General features: G+C 38.5%; 1 protein-coding gene across 1 annotated transcript; it reads left to right on the plus strand.

Moving 5' to 3' along the window:
- Window positions 1–637: 637 nt before the first annotated feature.
- On the plus strand, window positions 638–5,464 carry LOC145150906 (V-type proton ATPase subunit a1-like). Its single transcript, XM_079075304.1, has 14 exons — window positions 638–1,006; window positions 1,591–1,635; window positions 1,742–1,972; window positions 2,050–2,334; window positions 2,433–2,570; window positions 2,669–2,776; window positions 2,888–2,995; window positions 3,087–3,235; window positions 3,318–3,471; window positions 3,549–3,709; window positions 3,813–4,287; window positions 4,374–4,573; window positions 4,648–4,707; window positions 4,960–5,464. Exons 1-14 carry the CDS (start codon window positions 866–868, stop codon window positions 5,165–5,167), a joined length of 2,463 nt encoding a protein of 820 aa, XP_078931430.1. The 5' UTR covers window positions 638–865; the 3' UTR covers window positions 5,168–5,464.
- The last annotated feature ends 14,359 nt before the right edge of the window (window positions 5,465–19,823 follow it).

Genomic DNA, 19,823 nt, shown 5'->3' on the forward strand with positions numbered 1-19,823 from the left:
GTAAGAGTCATAAATAAGCTTTATGAAAAAACTTTATTATAATGGAGGCAGGAAACTTTAAAGTTTTTGGTTTGTTGAGTTGCCATGTATCAAAAGGTTATAATGAATAACGTTCCTATAGTGGGGGTATAAGTCTATAAATCCAAAGCAGAATGCTAGCTTCCTGTTTTGGTTTATCTCCTTTGATTGTTATTTATAATTGATTCAGCCATATTCGAGAAGCAAGAGGGATTGAGTTTTTAAGTGAGTATTTACTTTTAAAGTGGTGGTTTTTAGTTATTTATAGAAGAAAAGTATGATAAAGGATCAACAAAAAGAAGTAGGATAAAGCCCAAACCAAAAGAGATATGGGCCATATGGTTGTAGGTATGCTCCTTACTTGGGCTAACGTAAATCCGACCCGTAAAGGTTAGAAAGAAAAAAATGGTGTCTTAATAGACAAATGCTCATTTCTTACACGTAACCTATTAAGACATGTTATATGTATTAATTTAAAAAAAAAAATGCTTTTATATGTCTGTATAGATTAAGTCATGCCTCCATTTTTTATTAAGTAAAAAAGAACTATGATTCTAATAGTTCAATATTTGATAAATCACATGAGAAAATCTCAGCTATTAAACCAATTCGACACCGACATCATGAATATGTACGTGATCATAATTCATAGAGGATTAGGGGTTTACCTTTACCCCCAAAATAAGAAAACAGACAAATTACAGTGAATTGTAACGCGGGTTTCCGTATGGAACATAGAATATGAATTGATGGTGTCTAGATCTCAAATATAACCCTCAAGATCAGAAGTTTAGCATTCATTCAATCCGTAGGTTGCGTAAGTGTAGCAGCAGTAGGAACAATAATTATGGAGCTGTTAAAGAATTTGCCGCAGATGGATATGATGCGGTCGGAGAAGATGACATCGGTTCAGTTAATCATCCCCGTTGAGTCTGCTCACCGCGCCATCTCTTATCTCGGCGAACTCGGCCTTCTACAGTTCCGTGACGTATGCTCCTGAATCCGAATCCCTCTTTATAATTATACATGCATATGTATTACTCCTCAATACCACATTTTGCTAGACGGACTTGATTTTACTTATTTTCTTTTCTAGCAGTGATTGGTTAGGGTGATGGATCTTCGTGTTGTTTAAGAACGACTTGGATTTTTGCTATGTATTCATCTTTTTGTATGAATTACTTAAAATTCTGTATCCAATAGCAAAAGGCATGCTATGTTTTAGGTTATGGTGGTTTGGTAACCTAAATTTCTTTGTAATTACTTCAAGCATAGACTAATAACATGTTTGAGTTATAAATGTGATATAAACTTATAAAGAGATGGAGTCATTAAGACAAGTGCCAACCTACTTTTGAAGTTGATACTCTCTTTTCACAATCAAATGTTAAGAGTTCAGATGCGGAGTCTGCATGTGTTTATTTAAATTCTTGGCATTACAAGGCAATTCCAAATATCAAGTTGCTTTTATCTATTAGTTTTCATATTTTAGTTTGTAAATTGATTTTAAGTTATGGATCATTGTTACATCAGGCAGATTACTAATCTCTTGGTTCTGATTATCCTTGGCAGTTGAATGCTGATAAAAGCCCCTTTCAGAGAATATTTGTAAATCAGGTAAAGATTATATTTTATCAGTAGTTGATATCACTTGTTGATTGTTGAATGCATTGCACAAAGTAACCTTAAATCCTTAATTACCATATTGTGCTACAATTATCAGGTAAAAAGATGTGCTGAGATGTCAAGAAAGCTTCGTTTCTTCAAAGATCAGATACACAAGGCTGGTTTATCATCTTCATCTCTTCCTACAATACAACCAGATATTGATCTTGAAAGATTAGAGATACAACTAGCTAATTATGAACATGAGCTTCTTGAGATGAATGCCAACAGTGACCAACTACAACAAACATATAATGAGCTTCTAGAGTTCAAGATGGTGCTACAGAAGGTATATATAACCAAAACCTTTAATTTCATAAAGTAATCAAATTTGTAAATGTTATTAACTTATTATTCTTTCTTCAGGCAGGAGGCTTTCTAGTTTCAAGTAAGAGTCATGAAGTTATGGAAGAGAGAGAATTAGATGAGAACGTGTTCTCCCATGATTATCAAGATTCAGTCTCCTTTCTTGATCAAGAAATGCAATCAGGATCATCAAATCCATCAGGTCTTAGATTTATCAGTGGCATTATCGTAAAATCCAAAATGTTATTATTTGAGAGAACACTGTTTCGTGCTACAAGAGGAAATATGTTTTTCAATCAAGCAGATGCAGATGAACCAATCCTGGATCCTGTATCAACTGAAATGGTTTGCTCACCTCTCTCTCTCTCTCTCTCTCTCTCTCTCTCTCTCTCTCACACACACACACACACACAGTCATTCACTTTTCAATGATTCTTTTGAAGGTGGAGAAGACTATATTTGTAGTGTACTTCTCAGGGGAGCATTCAAGAACAAAAATTCTGAAAATCTGTGAAGCATTTGATGCAAACTGCTATCCTGTTCCAGAAGACCTAACAAAACAGAGACAAATAACTGAAGAGGTGTTTTGTTTATTGTTTAATTAACATTCCATCTGTCATTCTATCCCAAAATTATGCAACATAAATCACATAATATTACTTTTTATTTGTTTGTTCAGATTTTGTCACGACTATTGGATCTAGAAACCACTTTAGATGCTGGGATTCGTCATCGTAATGCTGCTTTACATTCTATTGGATTACACTTGTTGACATGGATGACCATGGTAAGGTGTGCATTTTCTTCATTTCTTGTATTGTTAACAATAAACTTAAAAAATGTCATATACAAGACTTGAATTTTCTTTAATATTTTAAGGATTTGATAATGTTGGCAGGTTAAAAGAGAGAAAGCTGTTTTCGACACATTGAATATGTTGGATTTTGATGTAACAAAAAAGTGTCTAGTTGGAGAAGGATGGTGTCCAATATTTGCTAAGTCCCAGGTACTTTTCTTTTATTTTTCAGGAAAAGGTTATTATTATTATTATTATTTTTTTTTAAAGGTTTTGATGGAAGTAATTTATTTATATAAAGATTCAGGATGCATTGCAACGTGCAACATATGATAGCAACTCACAAGTTGGCATAATATTTCATGTAATGGAAGCTGTGGAATCACCTCCAACATATATCAGAACTAACCAATTTACATACGCATATCAAGAGATTATTGATGCATATGGGTACACCTAAATCTCATTCTCACATCTTAAAATACTTTTTGATTTAATTATATTAGTAACAGACTGTTTTTACTTTTTACAGGGTTGCTAAATATCAGGAAGCAAATCCAACAGTTTTTACTGTAATTACTTTTCCATTTCTTTTTGCTGTCATGTTTGGTGATTGGGGTCATGGAATTTGCTTATTGTTTGGAGCTTTATTTCTCATAACTCATGAAACAAAGCTTACTTCTCAGGTACCTCTTTTTTTTTTTTTTTTTTTTGGTTGTCATTTGGTATTTTATATAATAAAAAATTTTGTTTGTATCTGCAGAAACTTGGGAGTTTCATGGAGATGTTATTTGGTGGGCGTTATGTACTCCTTTTAATGTCCATATTTTCCATTTACTGTGGTTTAATATACAATGAATTCTTCTCTGTTCCTTTTCACATATTTGGGGCATCTGCATATAAATGTCGTGACACCTCATGCAGGTATTTAAAATTTAAATTCAGCTTTCCTCTTTCTTTTTCCTTTCAATGTGTTCATAATATAAGCTCAACATCTTATTTATGATATCTGTATGTTAAATAACAGTGATGCATATACAACTGGTTTAATCAAATATGGTGACACGTATCCATTTGGTGTGGATCCTAGCTGGCGTGGAAGCCGATCAGAGTTACCTTTTTTAAACTCTCTGAAAATGAAAATGTCTATTTTATTCGGTGTTACACAAATGAACCTTGGAATCTTTTTAAGCTATTTCAATTCAATTTTCTTCAACAATTCATTAGACATCAGGTATCAGTTTATACCACAGATGATCTTCTTAAACAGCCTCTTTGGGTACCTTTCTCTTCTCATTATCATAAAGTGGTGCACTGGATCAAAAGCAGACCTTTATCATGTCATGATTTACATGTTTTTAAGTCCCTTTGATGATCTTGGTGAGAATGAGCTGTTTTGGGGACAAAAGCTGCTTCAGATCATGTTATTGGTGTCAGCCATTGTTGCAGTTCCATGGATGCTCTTCCCCAAACCTTTTATTCTACAAAAACTTCATTTTAAGGTGCTCGATTTCTACTCTACAATCTTAACCATTCATTCTTCTCTCTCTTTTTTTCTTTTTACATTTTTAAATTTTGTACATTTTAGAGATTTCACGGGGGTTCATACAACATTCTAGAAGCTTCCGAGACAGATATGGAAGATCATGAACCAGATTCAGCAAGAAGACATCATGTTGAAGAATTTAATTTCAGTGAGGTTTTTGTACATCAAATGATACACTCCATTGAATTTGTACTTGGTTCAGTTTCCAACACAGCTTCATACCTTCGGTTATGGGCTTTAAGGTACAAAACATTATATTCATTCTTGTCAATTACAAAATTTACAATCTTACCCTCGTTCTTTCTCGTTGTTACAGTTTGGCCCACTCAGAATTGTCCACTGTATTCTATGAGAAAATTCTCCTCCTTGCTTGGGGGTAAGCTTTTCCGACTATATATTTTTTTTGAGTAAATTACATTTTTGGTCCCTGAGTATAGCTGATTTTTAATATTTTGGTCCAAAAAATTGCTGTTGTATTATTTGTAGCATGGACTAAAAACGTTTTACAGTAAAGCTCAAATAAGGATCAAAATTACAAGGGAAAACATTTGAGGACTAAAATTGCAAAAAATGGCTATACTCAGGGCCCAAAAATGTAATTTACTCAAAACCTGAGTAATTTTTGTAGGTATGATAATGTGATTATACGAATGGTGGGGATAGTGGTTTTTGCATTTGCGACTGGATTTATACTACTGATGATGGAAACCCTAAGTGCCTTTCTTCATGCATTGAGGCTTCATTGGGTGGAATTCCAGAACAAATTCTATTCCGGAGATGGTTTTAAGTTCAAACCGTTTTCGTTTGCAGGAATAGCCGATGCCGACGATCGGTAGAATCACTTCACTTGTTGGGTGAAGACGGAATCCAAATTTTGGGTAGGCTATTATAGATAGATGTGCAGCTCAGTCAGTGTTAAGATATAATATGAATATAGAGAGGTGTTAGATGCAAATATTCAGATAACTTTATAGGTGATGACAGGATTTTGCAGGAAAATGTTGGGGATTCAGAAGTTTTTGGGTAATAAAATTAAAGGTGATTACATATTTACAATTGGCTTCTTTAAAATTGTATCTTAATTCTTATGATTTTGGTGCAACTTTTTAAATCATTTTATGAAACTTCTGCGATTTGTGATTGTGTTCTCATATCTTTGTATAGATTTATATATCGTTTATGTATTATATATAATAGTTGTTACATGATATTGACATAATACTTATTAGCAGTGTTTTAAAAACCGGTTCGAACCGGGAACCGGAGGTGAGGACGGTTCAATTTGGACCGGTTTTATGACAATTTCCTGACCGTATTGAACCGGCCGATTTTGGTAAAAAACCGGTTCAAACGGCTGAATTGAACCGGATTGAACCAGACAGTCTTTGATTTTTGTGTTTGTTTTGGGCTTCTTTGTTTGATTTTTGGCTTCTATAATGATTGTTTTTATATGTTGCATTCTATTTACATTTGTAATACTAAAAAGATGACAAGTTTTGTAATCAATGTATGCAGGATAATTAAAAACATGTAAAAATATAGAACCGGTTTGACCATCCGGTTGAACCGGAAAACGTCCCCGACCGGTTCAATTAAAAAACCGGTTTTTAAAACATTGCTTATTAGAGATGCATCAATAATGATAATGATGATGTCTGCCTGTGGAATCAATTATTGTTCCGTATGTTAAAAAAAAGTTATTTGTAGGGTATGTTAATAAAACTGAATACAGAATACAAAATAAATATGATTGAGCAGCTTGTTACCGAACACATACATAAAAATAGTTATTTGTGGGGTATTTTATTAAAACTGAATACAAAATAAACATGATTGAGCAGGTGATTACCGAATAAATACATAAATAAGAAGGTAAAGATTAATACACAAATAAGAAGGAAAAGATTGAGTGAAGTACACGAGCACTAAAAAAGAAGTTAGTGCATATACTACTCCACCACCCTCATTATAAGGCTACATACCATCTGAGTTCATGTCTTCCGAAAGTGCTAACTTCTTTAGATATAGCCTCATACTATTTCCTCACATACTTTGTATGCATCCTTTCGTCAACGTAAATTGACCAACCACATCCACCCTCCACATCACATTCATCAGTTGTCTCAATGTACATATTTCTTTCCCACAGTTTGTTGATAACCAACACTACCCCCAACAAATTTTTATTTGTCGTATTTGGTACCATATCCAAAAAGTTATACCATATGATTGTAGCAGACTAGCATCCTCATTTCAACGACCTCCATTTTCTCTCATGCCCCTTCTTAATCAGCCAAAAACTTGTCTTATAACCACCTTAGGAATCTTCTATTTAGTTTCAACGAGATCTTCTTGTCACATAAAACTCATGTACTCTCCACTTAAGCCATCCCTCCCTACTATAGTGGATAATGCCATCCACAACACCCATTCCTTATGGATCATAGACCCTATCATATAGGAAATTTTAAATAATCTTTTTAAAAGGTTTTTAATTAATTAAAAAATAATTCAGACAAGGTCCTAACCATTATAGTCTTTAACAATTAAAATTTTTAAAATGTCAAAGTATACAAGAGTATAACAAAGCACAAAGCAGAGCCGAACCAAAAGGGGGAGACCTAGGCGACTGCTTAAGGCCCAAAGTTACGAGCGCCCCCCCCCCCCCCCCCCACTAAAATTTCAACAAATCTTAGGGAAAATCACAAAAATATAGGCCAAACTCCAAAAGATGTAGAAAAGGAGAGGAATATGTGATCGCCACATTAGGAGAATGTGATCGACATAGCAGGAGAATGAGGCAATCATCGAGGAAAATCAAGAAACGAATATCTTGAAAGACACCGAGGCAAATTAGAAAAAGAATATCTTCGATTCTACCTATTAGTTCTTAAAACCATGCATTGACAAGTTATTGTTTCAATTACAATCATGTAGATTATTTTCAAAGACATCTTTAATTTTGCCAAGAAGTGTCGATTTTTTCCTAAATTTCAGTTTTATATGATTTGTTGTCACATAATCCAAATACTAGTAGAACTAATTGAGTTCATAATGTCTTTTGGTGAATTGGTGCTTGCAAATTTTCTAACATAATCTAGGATGATGGATAAGAATACGAGAAATTAAATATCCTTTTATTTTTTTCCTACATATCTTCTTATCAATTTAAAATAATGAAAAGTGTATTAAAATATTATTAATTTTATCCAACTTTGACACATGTCACAATTTCATATGGGTAGGAAGATAAGTAGAAATATATTTAATTTCTATAAGAATATAGATGTTAATTGTATGTGATATATACCATATGGTATCTTTTTTATTATTATATCTAGATCTATTCTTTTGGCCTGATAAAGTCATGTATTAAAAAGTGCATCTTGATAAAATTTTAATCTCCAAAGCCAATTTACTAGTAAGGATAAATTGCAAGTTCTAAGACAACCCACTCACTCCAAGGCCACCATATTTTTTGGGCTTTAAAGTATCTTGCCCCTCCACCTGTAACACTAGTCAAAATAGGTCAATAACAATCACATGTGATTATGCCAATGTAATGTGATGTTGTTAAACTAGTAATGTGATAAACTTACTATGTAGTTCATGATAAATTCTAATACAATTATGAACTTTCTTTATGATACAACTCAAAGTATACGTCCATATGATTCCAAAAATATAGAGAACGTCTGAATCTGACTTCGCATGAAGAAGTTATGATAAACCGAACACTATAAATCTATATAATAAAAGGAATTTAAAATAGACTTAGCATTAGCTATTGGAGTCTAAAAGAGAGTTGTATTACTCATAAATACCTACGTGTGGATATAAAGAACGTCAAAAACGGAGTTCGTATGCGAAAGTTACGACCTTCCGAAGATACAGCTGTCACAAACCCTAATCCGACTGAGCTCACGACGTGAGCATAGAAACTCACGACTTGTTGCAACACTACAATCACTCCCAAACACATGTTGGTCATATCTCAAATGAATATAGTTGATCAGGCTATATTGATTCCATATATGATTACATAACTGTTCAGGTTTAACTGTAATGTCCAACATCCAAATACTTTTGTTTTGTTCCTCTCGTGATTCTTGTTCTAGTATATACATATTCCGAAAAATATTTGTACTTTTATAAAATATTGATATATTTTTAAAGTATAATTCTTGGTCAGAGTGTTTTTATCCCAATGTGTTTATAGTTGTATATCTTTTATGATTGATATACTGAGTTCACTATAAACAATGCTCTGATACCAATCTGTCACACCCCAAAGCGGAACGGCGGAAACGTTCGGGGGCGGAGGACGTCATGTAAGTATCACAACACATGCATTATAGTAATCAAAGTACAAACAACCATTGCATTAATAGGTATAAGTTTTACATAAGAATTTAGACATTACATATTCGAACATTATAGTAGATACGGAAAAAGGCAGGAGTCGCAGCACGATACGAGACAACCTTCTCAAAAGCTTCGGGAGGTGTACCTGTTTACCTAAAATCCTGAGAATACAAACAATTTTGAAGGAGAGTATCAGCATAAAGCTGGTGAGTTCATAAGCATTTAGTTTTAAAAGAAACCGTTCTCTAATCCTTTTGAGAAGTGTTCCTCAAGAAAATCCATTATTTTCTTATGAAAAGTATGATTAAACCCATTCCTTCCGTGACTTCTTAGTTCATACTAGTTGCGCATAAACCAAGGCGTCGTGGAGTTAATATGAATATCCGTTAGTTGAATAATAAACCATCAGTTTATAAAAATACCGGTGTTATTCTGGGAAAAACCCATATTTTCCCTAAATGCAGGTTATTGAATTATCCGTTCTAATTCGAAAAATACAAGTATCTACCATACTTATATTGATTATGCATTGATCTTCTTGGAAACCCTGATTACTATCAGTAGGTAAAAGTAGTTTCATTACTTAAAATAAAACTAATGAAGATTGAAATCCTGTAAACAAATGATTAGATTATACTATTCTGAGTCGTATAACCATGTTTGATATGACCAATGCGACCTTTTCGACGTTCTTCAGGCGTCAGTTAAATGACATTTGTCACCCCAGGCATGCCTGCCTAACTGTAGCTAGCAGTTCAGGTGTGGGACTGTCAGTCCCGAATAGATCTATTCACAAATCGCACGCTCTCCCTCCAGGAGACTCTGGTTATACTAGGATAGGATTTAATGAAGTACCCCTAAGAGTACAGGTTCGAAGTAGAGTCTCACAATCCTGTATAATCTAGTTTACATGTAATTCAGTATTATTCTCTGGTATTTGAATCCGTTGAATGCTATATAATATAATAATTATACTTAAATAATCATTAAATATTATACTCCCATGAAAATATATATCATAACTAAATCTGTCATAGTTTATATATTTACTCATGAATGAAATCTGAATTGGTAAAAGCTGTATATTGAATCTCCCAAACTATACCCATTATAGTTTACTTGAAATGATACGAAATTTCTTTGTAAAATTATTCTGAAAACTATGAAGTTATGTTTTCAAAAATAAAGGCGGCCCTTATGCTCAACATAGTAGAAAAGGGATAAAATATCTAAATATTTTATTAAGCGTGTAAATCGTTGAATTGTATTAATAAGTTTAAAAACTTAATAAAATCCTTTTGAGTTTGGCTTATATTCCCCCTGAAAACATTAAAAATCGTAAAAGCGTAGGGGTATGAACTCACCTTTGTTGTGTGAAACCGACGACTGGAAACAAAGATTCTCGGGTTGTTGTACGTGGCACTTAACGGGATCCGGAACTTGGTTGAATCAGAAAACGAGTCTTTTACTGCTCAAGAGATGTGTATAGCCGTGAACAGGGGTTTACGGTCATAAAGGGAGTTTACGGTCGTGAACAGGGTTTACGGTCGTGAAGAGTTTACGACCGTGAACTGGGGTTTACGGTCTTTAAAGATTCGATGAGTGTGCGACCGTAAACGGGTTTACGGCCTTTGAAGATGGGCCGTAAACTCAAGAACAAGGGTGCTGATTTCGAAGAGAAACGTGTTCCAGACGCTCCGAAATGACTCTAAATGGTGTTTCTCGATGTTTTCCCGAAGATTGAAGGTGTCTTTAGTGTTTACGGCCAGGGGTTCTAGAGAGAGAATGAGAGAGTTTTCAGCCAGCAAAAATTTAAATGAGGGTGGGGGTCTCATATATATATGGGTTTTGTTGTCGGTGGGTGGGGTCCACCTGTCATTGGCCGTAAACGAGTTTACGGCCGTAAACAGATTTACGGCCGTGAACTCCAGTCAGGCCGTGAATAGCTATTTCGTTCGAAGGAAAAACCCGAATTCCGCGCGGTTTTTGGTCCTTACTCGTATATAAGCTAAATGATTTTTTTTCAAACCGAAGGAATTTGACGAGACTCAATAAAAATTTTAAATTTTTATTAACGGAAGTTGATTAACGGAAACGGAAAAAATTTCAGGTTGTCACACAAGATAAAACTAGGAACGTTATATGTTGTTATTATTGGTTTTATGTCAAGATAAAACTAGGAACGTTATATGTTGTTATTATTGGTTTTATTTTAAGATAAAACCTAGTTTTTCCTCAAGTTATAATTGTTGTACTGCCTAAAGTATTATGAATTTTGGAGTAAAGTTTAAAAGCATAGTCTAGTAACTTAGGGTCTTAGACACGAAAATGCTTTTGTTGTTAGAGCTATAGGAAGCCGATAAAGTCTACATGAGTTATTGTGTTCATCATCTAAGATTGGGGATCTTAGTGAAAGTCCTCTGACCTGTAACCGTTAATCCCGTGATAGCGAGGAAGTCGTGTATGAATAATATACGGGCTGACAACCCCACTTGTGGTTGCTAGCTACAACCCAACTTAAGCGAGTGACGAACTGTCATTTTACTTGTTGTTACGGCGTCGATGAAGCGTTCGGTATTGAGTATATGTTGTGGAAATCCTCATGGAAATCATGAGTGGGCTGTCCTCATGAAAAACATGAGTGAGATCTATCAGAGGCATTGTATGTCATAGCAGCGGTTACAGACTCATGGTAGCAAATTGTTAGAAACATTATACTTTGTCGTTATACAAGTATAAATGTTAAGTATAAGTTTCCCCATCCTTATACCCTAGGTATATGGAACGTTTAGGTATATCACTTATTTGATAAGTAAACTATTATACCTAATATATCTACTAAACGTTGGAGAGTCAAAATGATACTTTCAAAACTATACTTTTGAACTTGGAAAATGTATTATTTTTATATGGAGTCAAAACCTGTGGACTCACCAACTTTATGTTAACGTATTTTCAAAATGCATGTGTTTTCAGGAACTTGATAAAGCTGGTATGTTATTCGAACATGATAAGTTTTACTATTACCCTTTCTGTTCATTAAGAAGTATACAATAGTCGGATATTATGTAATAGGTTCTAGAAAAACAATAATGTAACTTTCAACCATCAATAAAGGTATGTATTTTATAAAATTCTTAGTATTGTTCAATGTATGTTATATAACTGTGATACAATGTATGACGTTGCACCACCCGGTGTTTCCGCCGACGGCCGCGGTGTGCACTACCCAACATATCTTCTTTCTCTCCATATCACCGACCTATAGAAATCTTCTTTGAAGCGCTTCAAGAATGTCAATCACTCTATTTGGAGCTTTAAATACTGAAAAGTAATACCCTTGATCAAGGAATGACTTTCGTGGGTTGGCGCATCATGTAGTACCCTCCATACTACCAAAAACGACATCTGGAAGTGATTATTTTAACATCATATTTGTTTATTTGGTGTCTTCGTAACTCCTTACCTTTTTGACGATATGCATGTCAATAAGAGTTCCATTTTTGATAGCATAGTGAACAATTCTTTTTCTTGGTCGGATAATCGAGCTTCCAACTGAAACATCCCAAAAACACGGTCCAAAATTTTTGTTTTAAATCACTAATAAAACCATAATTATCTTTCAACATATAAAATCATAAATCGTATATCTCAAAATATAATAACATCTGTCAAATATATCAGAGTATAAACAACCCAGGCTGAACAAATGGTGTGTGCACTGCAATCTTCCATAGCTCCTCTTTTGAAAACTTAAGCACCTGAAACCAAAACTGAAAACCGTAAGCACCAACCTTAGTGAGCTCCCCCAATCACATAGCTCTGGGACTACTCCCAACTGCATCGGGACGAATCCCGGCATCGGCTTATCCGACATCGGACTCCTGCCCGGCATCGGGCTCACCCCGGCATCCGACCGCATCGGGCATCGGGCTCACCCCGTCATCGGGCTTACCCCGACACAAACACAGCATAACATATATCATAACACATAACATAATCACATGATCTGCATCGGCTTGCCCGACATCGGACCGAAGCCCGGAACATATAATCATAACATATAAACTAGCATACATCGAGCTTGCCCCGGAACATATAATGCATGGCATAATAACTAACATACATCGGGCTTGCCCCGACATCGGGCTTACCCCATAACACTTAACACATAACATATAACATAATCGCATATACTGCATCGGACTTGCCCGTCATCGGATCGGAGTCTGGAACATATAACACATAAACTAACATAACATAACATGCATGAATCACAAAGACATCCGGCATACATAACTGCTTCTCGAGACCGCCTCGACATCGGACCGAAGTCCGGAACATATAAACTGCATCGGGCTAACCCCCGACATCAGATCGAAATCCGGAACTACTATCATCTAAACAGCCAGACATTGTGGCCGGAGACCCGTTCCTAAAGGAGGAAACTCACCTTGCACTGCTGAAGCTCTTGCTGATACCCTCCTGACTGCTATCTGGCAACTCCCCGAACCGCTGCTCCTCTAGCTCCCCGAGCTACCAATACCAATATAACACTTAGTCCCAGAATGCCCTCCAGGAGTCAAACTAAGTCAACTATGGCCAATGTCAAAGTCCTGCTAAAGGTCAAAGTCCTGGTCAAAGTCAACCTTCCAGGTTGACCCTACTCGCCGAGTCTGCCTACTGACTCGCCGAGTTCATAAACTCAGAAACCCTACAACTCACTACTCGACTCGCCGAGTCACCCCATGACTCGTCGAGTCCTTTCAACCTCCGAATCCTAGTCCTGTCCGACCCACTGAGTCACCACCTCGACTCACTGATTCGACTCACATCTAGAAGAGATTAGGGTTTGTGACCCGACTCGCCGAGTCCATGAATCGACTTGATGAGTCCTCTTTGTGTCATCTCTATTTAGTCGATTACAATCATTCCAACACTTCCAACTCATAGATCTGGACTCCTAAGGCTAGCATCACACGTAAAGTTGCTAACTTTACGTTCATGCAAGGTGCTACAAAGCTAGAACACTTAATCCAAGACAAGATGAAGGTCTAAGCCATAAAATGGAGCCCTAACTGGATAAAGATGGCAACCCTGAGCTTCTCAAGCTCAAGAGTGCCCAGATCTCTGCTTGGGACGTCCTTGTCCCAAAGGTCAAGCTCCATGGACCATAACTCTCATAAAAGGGACATAAGGAGATCTAAGAAACCATAGGTCAAGGTAGGAACTTGATTACCAGAAAATGATGAGGATGAGGAGCTACTTCTGGATCTACAACTTCTCCTTAAGTCCTCCAACTCATTCTCCTTCTTCTAGTCTTCAAGAGCTTCTAAAATTACTCACAAATGACTCACAAACTCAAGGAGAACACTAGGGTTTCGGGGGTTAGGTTCTGGACAGTGGAGGCTACAAATGGGGCTGAGGGGAGGGGAATGAGATCCTTAAATAGGGCACAAGGACCCGATTTTAGGGTTTCCCAACCCAGACCAGACTCGCCGAGTCAGTCCCCCGAATCGCCGAGTTGGCCACTTAATCCGCGACACGGAACTCGCTCCAACTCGTCGAGTTTTTCCTTGGACTCGACGAGTTGACTCATTGAATTAGGGTTTTTCCTTTCCTTTCTTGACCTTCTGAATTTGGGGTGTTACAACTCTCCCCCACTTAAACTAGAGTTCGTCCTCGAAGTCCGCCACGTCTATTACTCTACAACCTCTCACAACATACATATATAATACATACATACCTTGCCTGCTCGTCCAATCCTCGGAGGGCCGCTTCCGTTGGCCTTCCGCCCAATCTTCCGCATAAGCAATTCCTTGGAGGTAAAAACCTCGTGAGCTCTCTGATCACCAGCAATCCTGAGAACATGGATCTTATCCAGCCGACAATCCCTCCAGTACTCCCCGAGTACTTCCACTTGACATCCAAGGGGCTCACCCCTTTACTCTGTGCCGCTACGGCCTTCCCAAGGCAACGGTACACAATCAACTCCTTTTCCTATCTCTGTGAAGGACATACTCTTCGCTGTATCTGTATTTCCAGCCACTCCCAGCGCTGGTCACTTCACTGATACCCGCCGAATGCTTCCTCCTACTATATCTCAGTGCTGAACGCCCATTGTAGCGAATGGATCAGATAATCCTTCAAGTAAAAGATTCATCCCTGCAACGGTTAGACTCATACGAGAGCTGTGCAACAGGATCAAACCCTTCTCTCTGAGATTATTCAACCCAGCTGTGAGTGGCGTAGCACCTCTCGGTCAACTAGCTGCTCCATACAAGAATTCCCTTATGCTACCCCTGTCCGAAGATCCTGTTATCTCTTATCCGCTTTCCGGATGAACCGGGACCACTCTGGTCCCAACTAAACTACCATCCTCTTGGTTACCGGACTCCCACCGGTTACTAAACCTAAACTCAATCTCTCAGTCGCTCCCAGCGACTTCCAAAGAAACTTCCGCTACTAAAACTGTTTTATCTATCTTCCATAGGAAACGGGACCTCCCAGGTCCTAACTTATCTGTCCTCTATCTGGAATACCGGATTACACCCGGTTACTAAACCACGGATCACTCTCTCAGTCGCTCCCAGCGACCTCCGCATAAAACTTCAGCTACCGAAACTACTTAATCCACATTGTCACTCATGGCTCTATAAATCCTAAAATCCCCGATCCTGTATCTTGACCCTAAGGTCTCTACCAGGTCCCACCTACGCTGCTATAATCACACAGGCCTCGCCCACGGGTCTCACCCAAACTATATCTTAGAGCGGTCTCTCCCTCAAGTTTTACTTGTCTTGCTACTATCGCAAGGGCCTCGCCCACGGATCCCACCCAAACCATACTACTGAGCGACCCTGCCCCCGGTCTCACCTATCTAGGGCTACGCGGGTCCTAAACCATCCTGAATCCTCAACGAACTATCCTTTCTCGATCTCTATCAGGCTGACTAGGAGATACGGGCCTCGCCCACACTCCGCTAACTAGGGGATACGGGCCCTCGCCCACACTCCTCTAACTAGCTACTAACAAATGTTGCGGCTATCCCGCAGTCTTACCACCCTCCCCATGCTGACTCTACACTGATTACTAATCCGAAAGCATCTCATGTCGGATATTCACTCAGTCTGCATCTTGACTCACTCGAGTCCTGCTGGCGATCCTCCAACCTGGTTTTCCAAACCAGCTATCAACTAACGCGAATACTACGGTCATCCTGTAGCCTCACTACACTTCCCGTACTGTCTACCTACCGGTGAATGCTACGGCTATACCCGCAGACTTACAACACTTTAACACTCTCTGGCTGCTAGTGAATGCTACGGCTACACCCGCAGACTTACAACACTCTAATGCTGTATGGCTGCTAGTGAATGCTACAGCTACACCCGCAGAATTACACCACTCTAACACCCTCGGGCTACTAGTGAATGCTACGGCTACACCCGCAGACTTACAACACCCTATCACTATCTGGCTGCTAGTGAATGCTACGACTACACCCGCAGACTTACAACACTCCAACACTCTCTGGGTCGAACGCGCGCTTGACCTAACACTCTACTGAACTCATGTCCTGACTGGAATCCTCAACTTGATTCCCTAAGGCCTGCTATCACGTAACCCCGCTGCGTCAGTATCGTACCCATGCCCGTGATCAAAGCGTCACAATATCCCATGAAATCATCTACAGCCTCTGGCAGGGTGAGAGTTGGGGTCTCGCACCACCGCTGTCTGAGAGTCTCGAAGGCTACCTACTGCTCGGGCCCCCAACGAAAGGCCATCAACTTCTTGGTCAGTCGGGTCCAAGGAACTGCAATCTTGGATATGTCCCGAATAAATCTCCGATAATAACCTGCTAACCCAGGAAACTCCGAATCTCAGATGGATACCTCGAAATCTCCTACTGCATCACGGCCTCTACCTTGGCCGGATCAACTAGTATACCCTTATGGTTGACAAGGTGCCCAATAAATTGAACCTCGCGCAACCAGAACTCACATATGGAGAACTTTGCAAAAAGTCTCTCCCTCCTCAAAGTCTCTAGCACCTCCCTCAGATGCTCCTCGTGCTGCTCCTCAGTCTTGGAATAAACAAAGATGACACTGCACTCTCCCAATCCCGTAACTTGGGGAAATGATTTATCGCTATCCGCTAATAATTCTCGGTACGCAATTGGCATATGACATCTCCTAAAAATATAATTCAACACAACAGAGGATAACCCAGAGTTACACTCACTCAACCCTTAGAACGAAAGGCTCCCTTGTGCAGTTCCCCGCAAGTGCTGCACCGAATCTGGCCCTGCTGGCCTCTCACAAGCTAATCCTAACTCTTGGGTCTCCTACCGAGACCCTTCCGTAAAAGCAACTGATCTGATTCCCTCTTACCAATGTGCTCCAAGTATATACCTCGTTCTCTTGCTCTAGAAGTCATATCATTCAGGGTCTCGCACCCCGAGATACTCACGCCTAAGGTGTACATGCAACCCTAGAAACCTTGGATGTATGTTTGACTAAGATACATGTAAAATTGATTTTCCAAGGTTCATAATACTATCTAGCATACATGGGGTACTTTAAACATAAAAGTAAGCTAGAAAAACATACCTTGTAGTAGTTTGGATTCCTTGAAAACCTTGAGAGCCTAGCACCCCAAGTGTGATGCCTCAAATGTCTCACACAACACCAAATGCACTTGGAATAAACTTGAGAGAAATGTCACACTACTTGAAATCGGCTAGCCCTCTTCTTTCTTGCTTAAGTGCCGATTTTGGTGAACATAAGGATCCTTATATAGTGTGTTACAATTAGGGTTACACCATATAAACCCTAATTGTCATGACCTTTCATTTCCATGACCCATGGATTCTATAACCACCATGGAGCATCCATGGAGTATCCTATGGGTCTTAGCCCAACTTGATAATCCATGGAGCATTTAGCCCACTATACAAGTATGGATGATTTACACAATCCACCCATATATTTAATTAGTCTTCTTTTGATCACTTAATTAATTCCAAATTAATTCTTAATCAATACTAATTAAATAATACTATTAATATATTAGAACTTATAATATATTAATAAACCATAAGTGTTATTTCTCTCATTTTAGTCTATCCAAATGCATGATGCCATGCAACCCAAATGGACCATGCTAAACCGGGTCAAGTACATACCAGAATAGTTATGGACTTAGACACCTTATCCAACACTATCTCAGTGCAGAATGCACTCGGCCACTCATCACAAATCTCTATAATGCCCTCCTTGATCATACTGAGGACCACAGGAGTCTGGTCACTGATACTATGCTTAATCTCAGATGGAATGAACTCCCTCATCTGACCATCAAGCTGCCCGGCTCCAGAGTCCGCGCCTGATCCCTCGCTGGCACCAGAACTGCCATCTGGTCTACCACGTAGCATCACTATACTCGGTAATATACCATCACTAACATCACAATACTCATCAAAACTTGAGGGATCTCACACACTACAAGTTCCCTGGTCTTATCTCAGCCTTCCTTGATTCGAGTACGGATCCTCTGCTTTCAGTAGTACGGGCCCATACGACCTTCCACATCTATCCGTACTTTCCTCAAGAACTGCCTTGACTCCAACAAGACCCTTCTACTGCTACTGCTCTCTGCTACTCTCATCCTAGGCATGCCCTAGGGTAATCACCATCCCGCTCTCCGCCATCAGTTGCATCCGAAGTCCATGCTTTCTTCCCCTAGCTAGCTCGCGAATACTATTACACATCACTCAGACTAGATAATTCTTCGAATGAGAGATCCTACCCTACAACGGTTGGACTCAAACAATAGCTGCGAAATAGGGCTAGACCTAACCTTCTGAAATTATTTAGTCCTTGCAATATGTAACTTAACATATTCGTTTACTAGTTAGTAAAAAATAACTAGAACTCCTAAAAGCACAAAGCAAGCAGCATTCGAGCATTGAGTGCATAAAATCAAGCATATACTAATCAGGCTATCATACTGACTAATCTGTACTAGCATACAGCTCATAGAGCTGAGATACATATAACAGGCATATAAGGCATCCTTCCTAGATCCTTAGTCCTAACTAGCATGCAATTCTTATAAAGCTGATACACATATAATAGGCACATAAGGCATCCTTCCTAGATCCTTAGTCCTAAAATAGCATGCAATCCTCATAAGGTGATAAACATAACATAACATAAACTAGCATGCAATCCTCATAAGCTGATAAACATAACATAACATACTTGAGCTCGGCTGATTGCATGCACCACACCCTTTTCTCTTTTTCAAAATACTTTTTGCTTTTTCTAAAATTGTTTTCTTTTCTCAAAATCCTTTTTGTAAGCACGATTTTTCTTTTGAAAACTTTATACCACTTCCTTAGTTTGAGTTTAGACACACCCGAAAGTGTGCCCGAATCCATCAGACCAAGGCTCCTGATACCAACTTGAAACATACCAAAAACACTGTCCAAAAATTTCGTTTTAAATCACTAATAAAACCATAATTATCTTTCAACATATAAAATCATAAATCGTATATCTCAAAACATAATAACATCTGTCAAATATATCAGAGTATAAACAACCTAGGCTGAACAAATGGTGTGTGCACTACAATCTTCCCGAGCTCCTCTTTTGAAAACTTAAGCACCTGAAACCAAAACTGAAAACCGTAAGCACAAAGCTTAGTGAGCTCCCCCAACTACCACATACCATACACATAACATATAACAATCACATAGCTCTGGGACTATTCCTAACTGCATCGGGACGAATCCCGGCATCGGCTTACCCGACATCGGACTCCTGCCCGACATCGGGCTCACCCCGGCATCCGACCGCATCGGGCATCGGGCTCACCCCGACATCGGGCTTGCCCCAGCATCGGGCTTACCCCGGCACAAACACAGAATAATATATATCATAAACACATAACATAATCACATGATCTGCATCGGGCTTGCCCGACATCGGACCGAAGCCCGAAACATATAATCATAACATATAAACTAGCATACATCGGGTTTGCCCCAAAACATATAATGTATGACATAATAACTAACATACATCGGGCTTTCCCCGACATTGGGCTTACCCCGGAACA

This window comes from Lactuca virosa, chromosome 1 (assembly GCF_052849685.1).
Source record: "Lactuca virosa cultivar CGN04683 chromosome 1, Lactuca_virosa_CGN04683_v6, whole genome shotgun sequence".
In the NCBI taxonomy this organism is placed as follows: domain Eukaryota; kingdom Viridiplantae; phylum Streptophyta; class Magnoliopsida; order Asterales; family Asteraceae; genus Lactuca; species Lactuca virosa.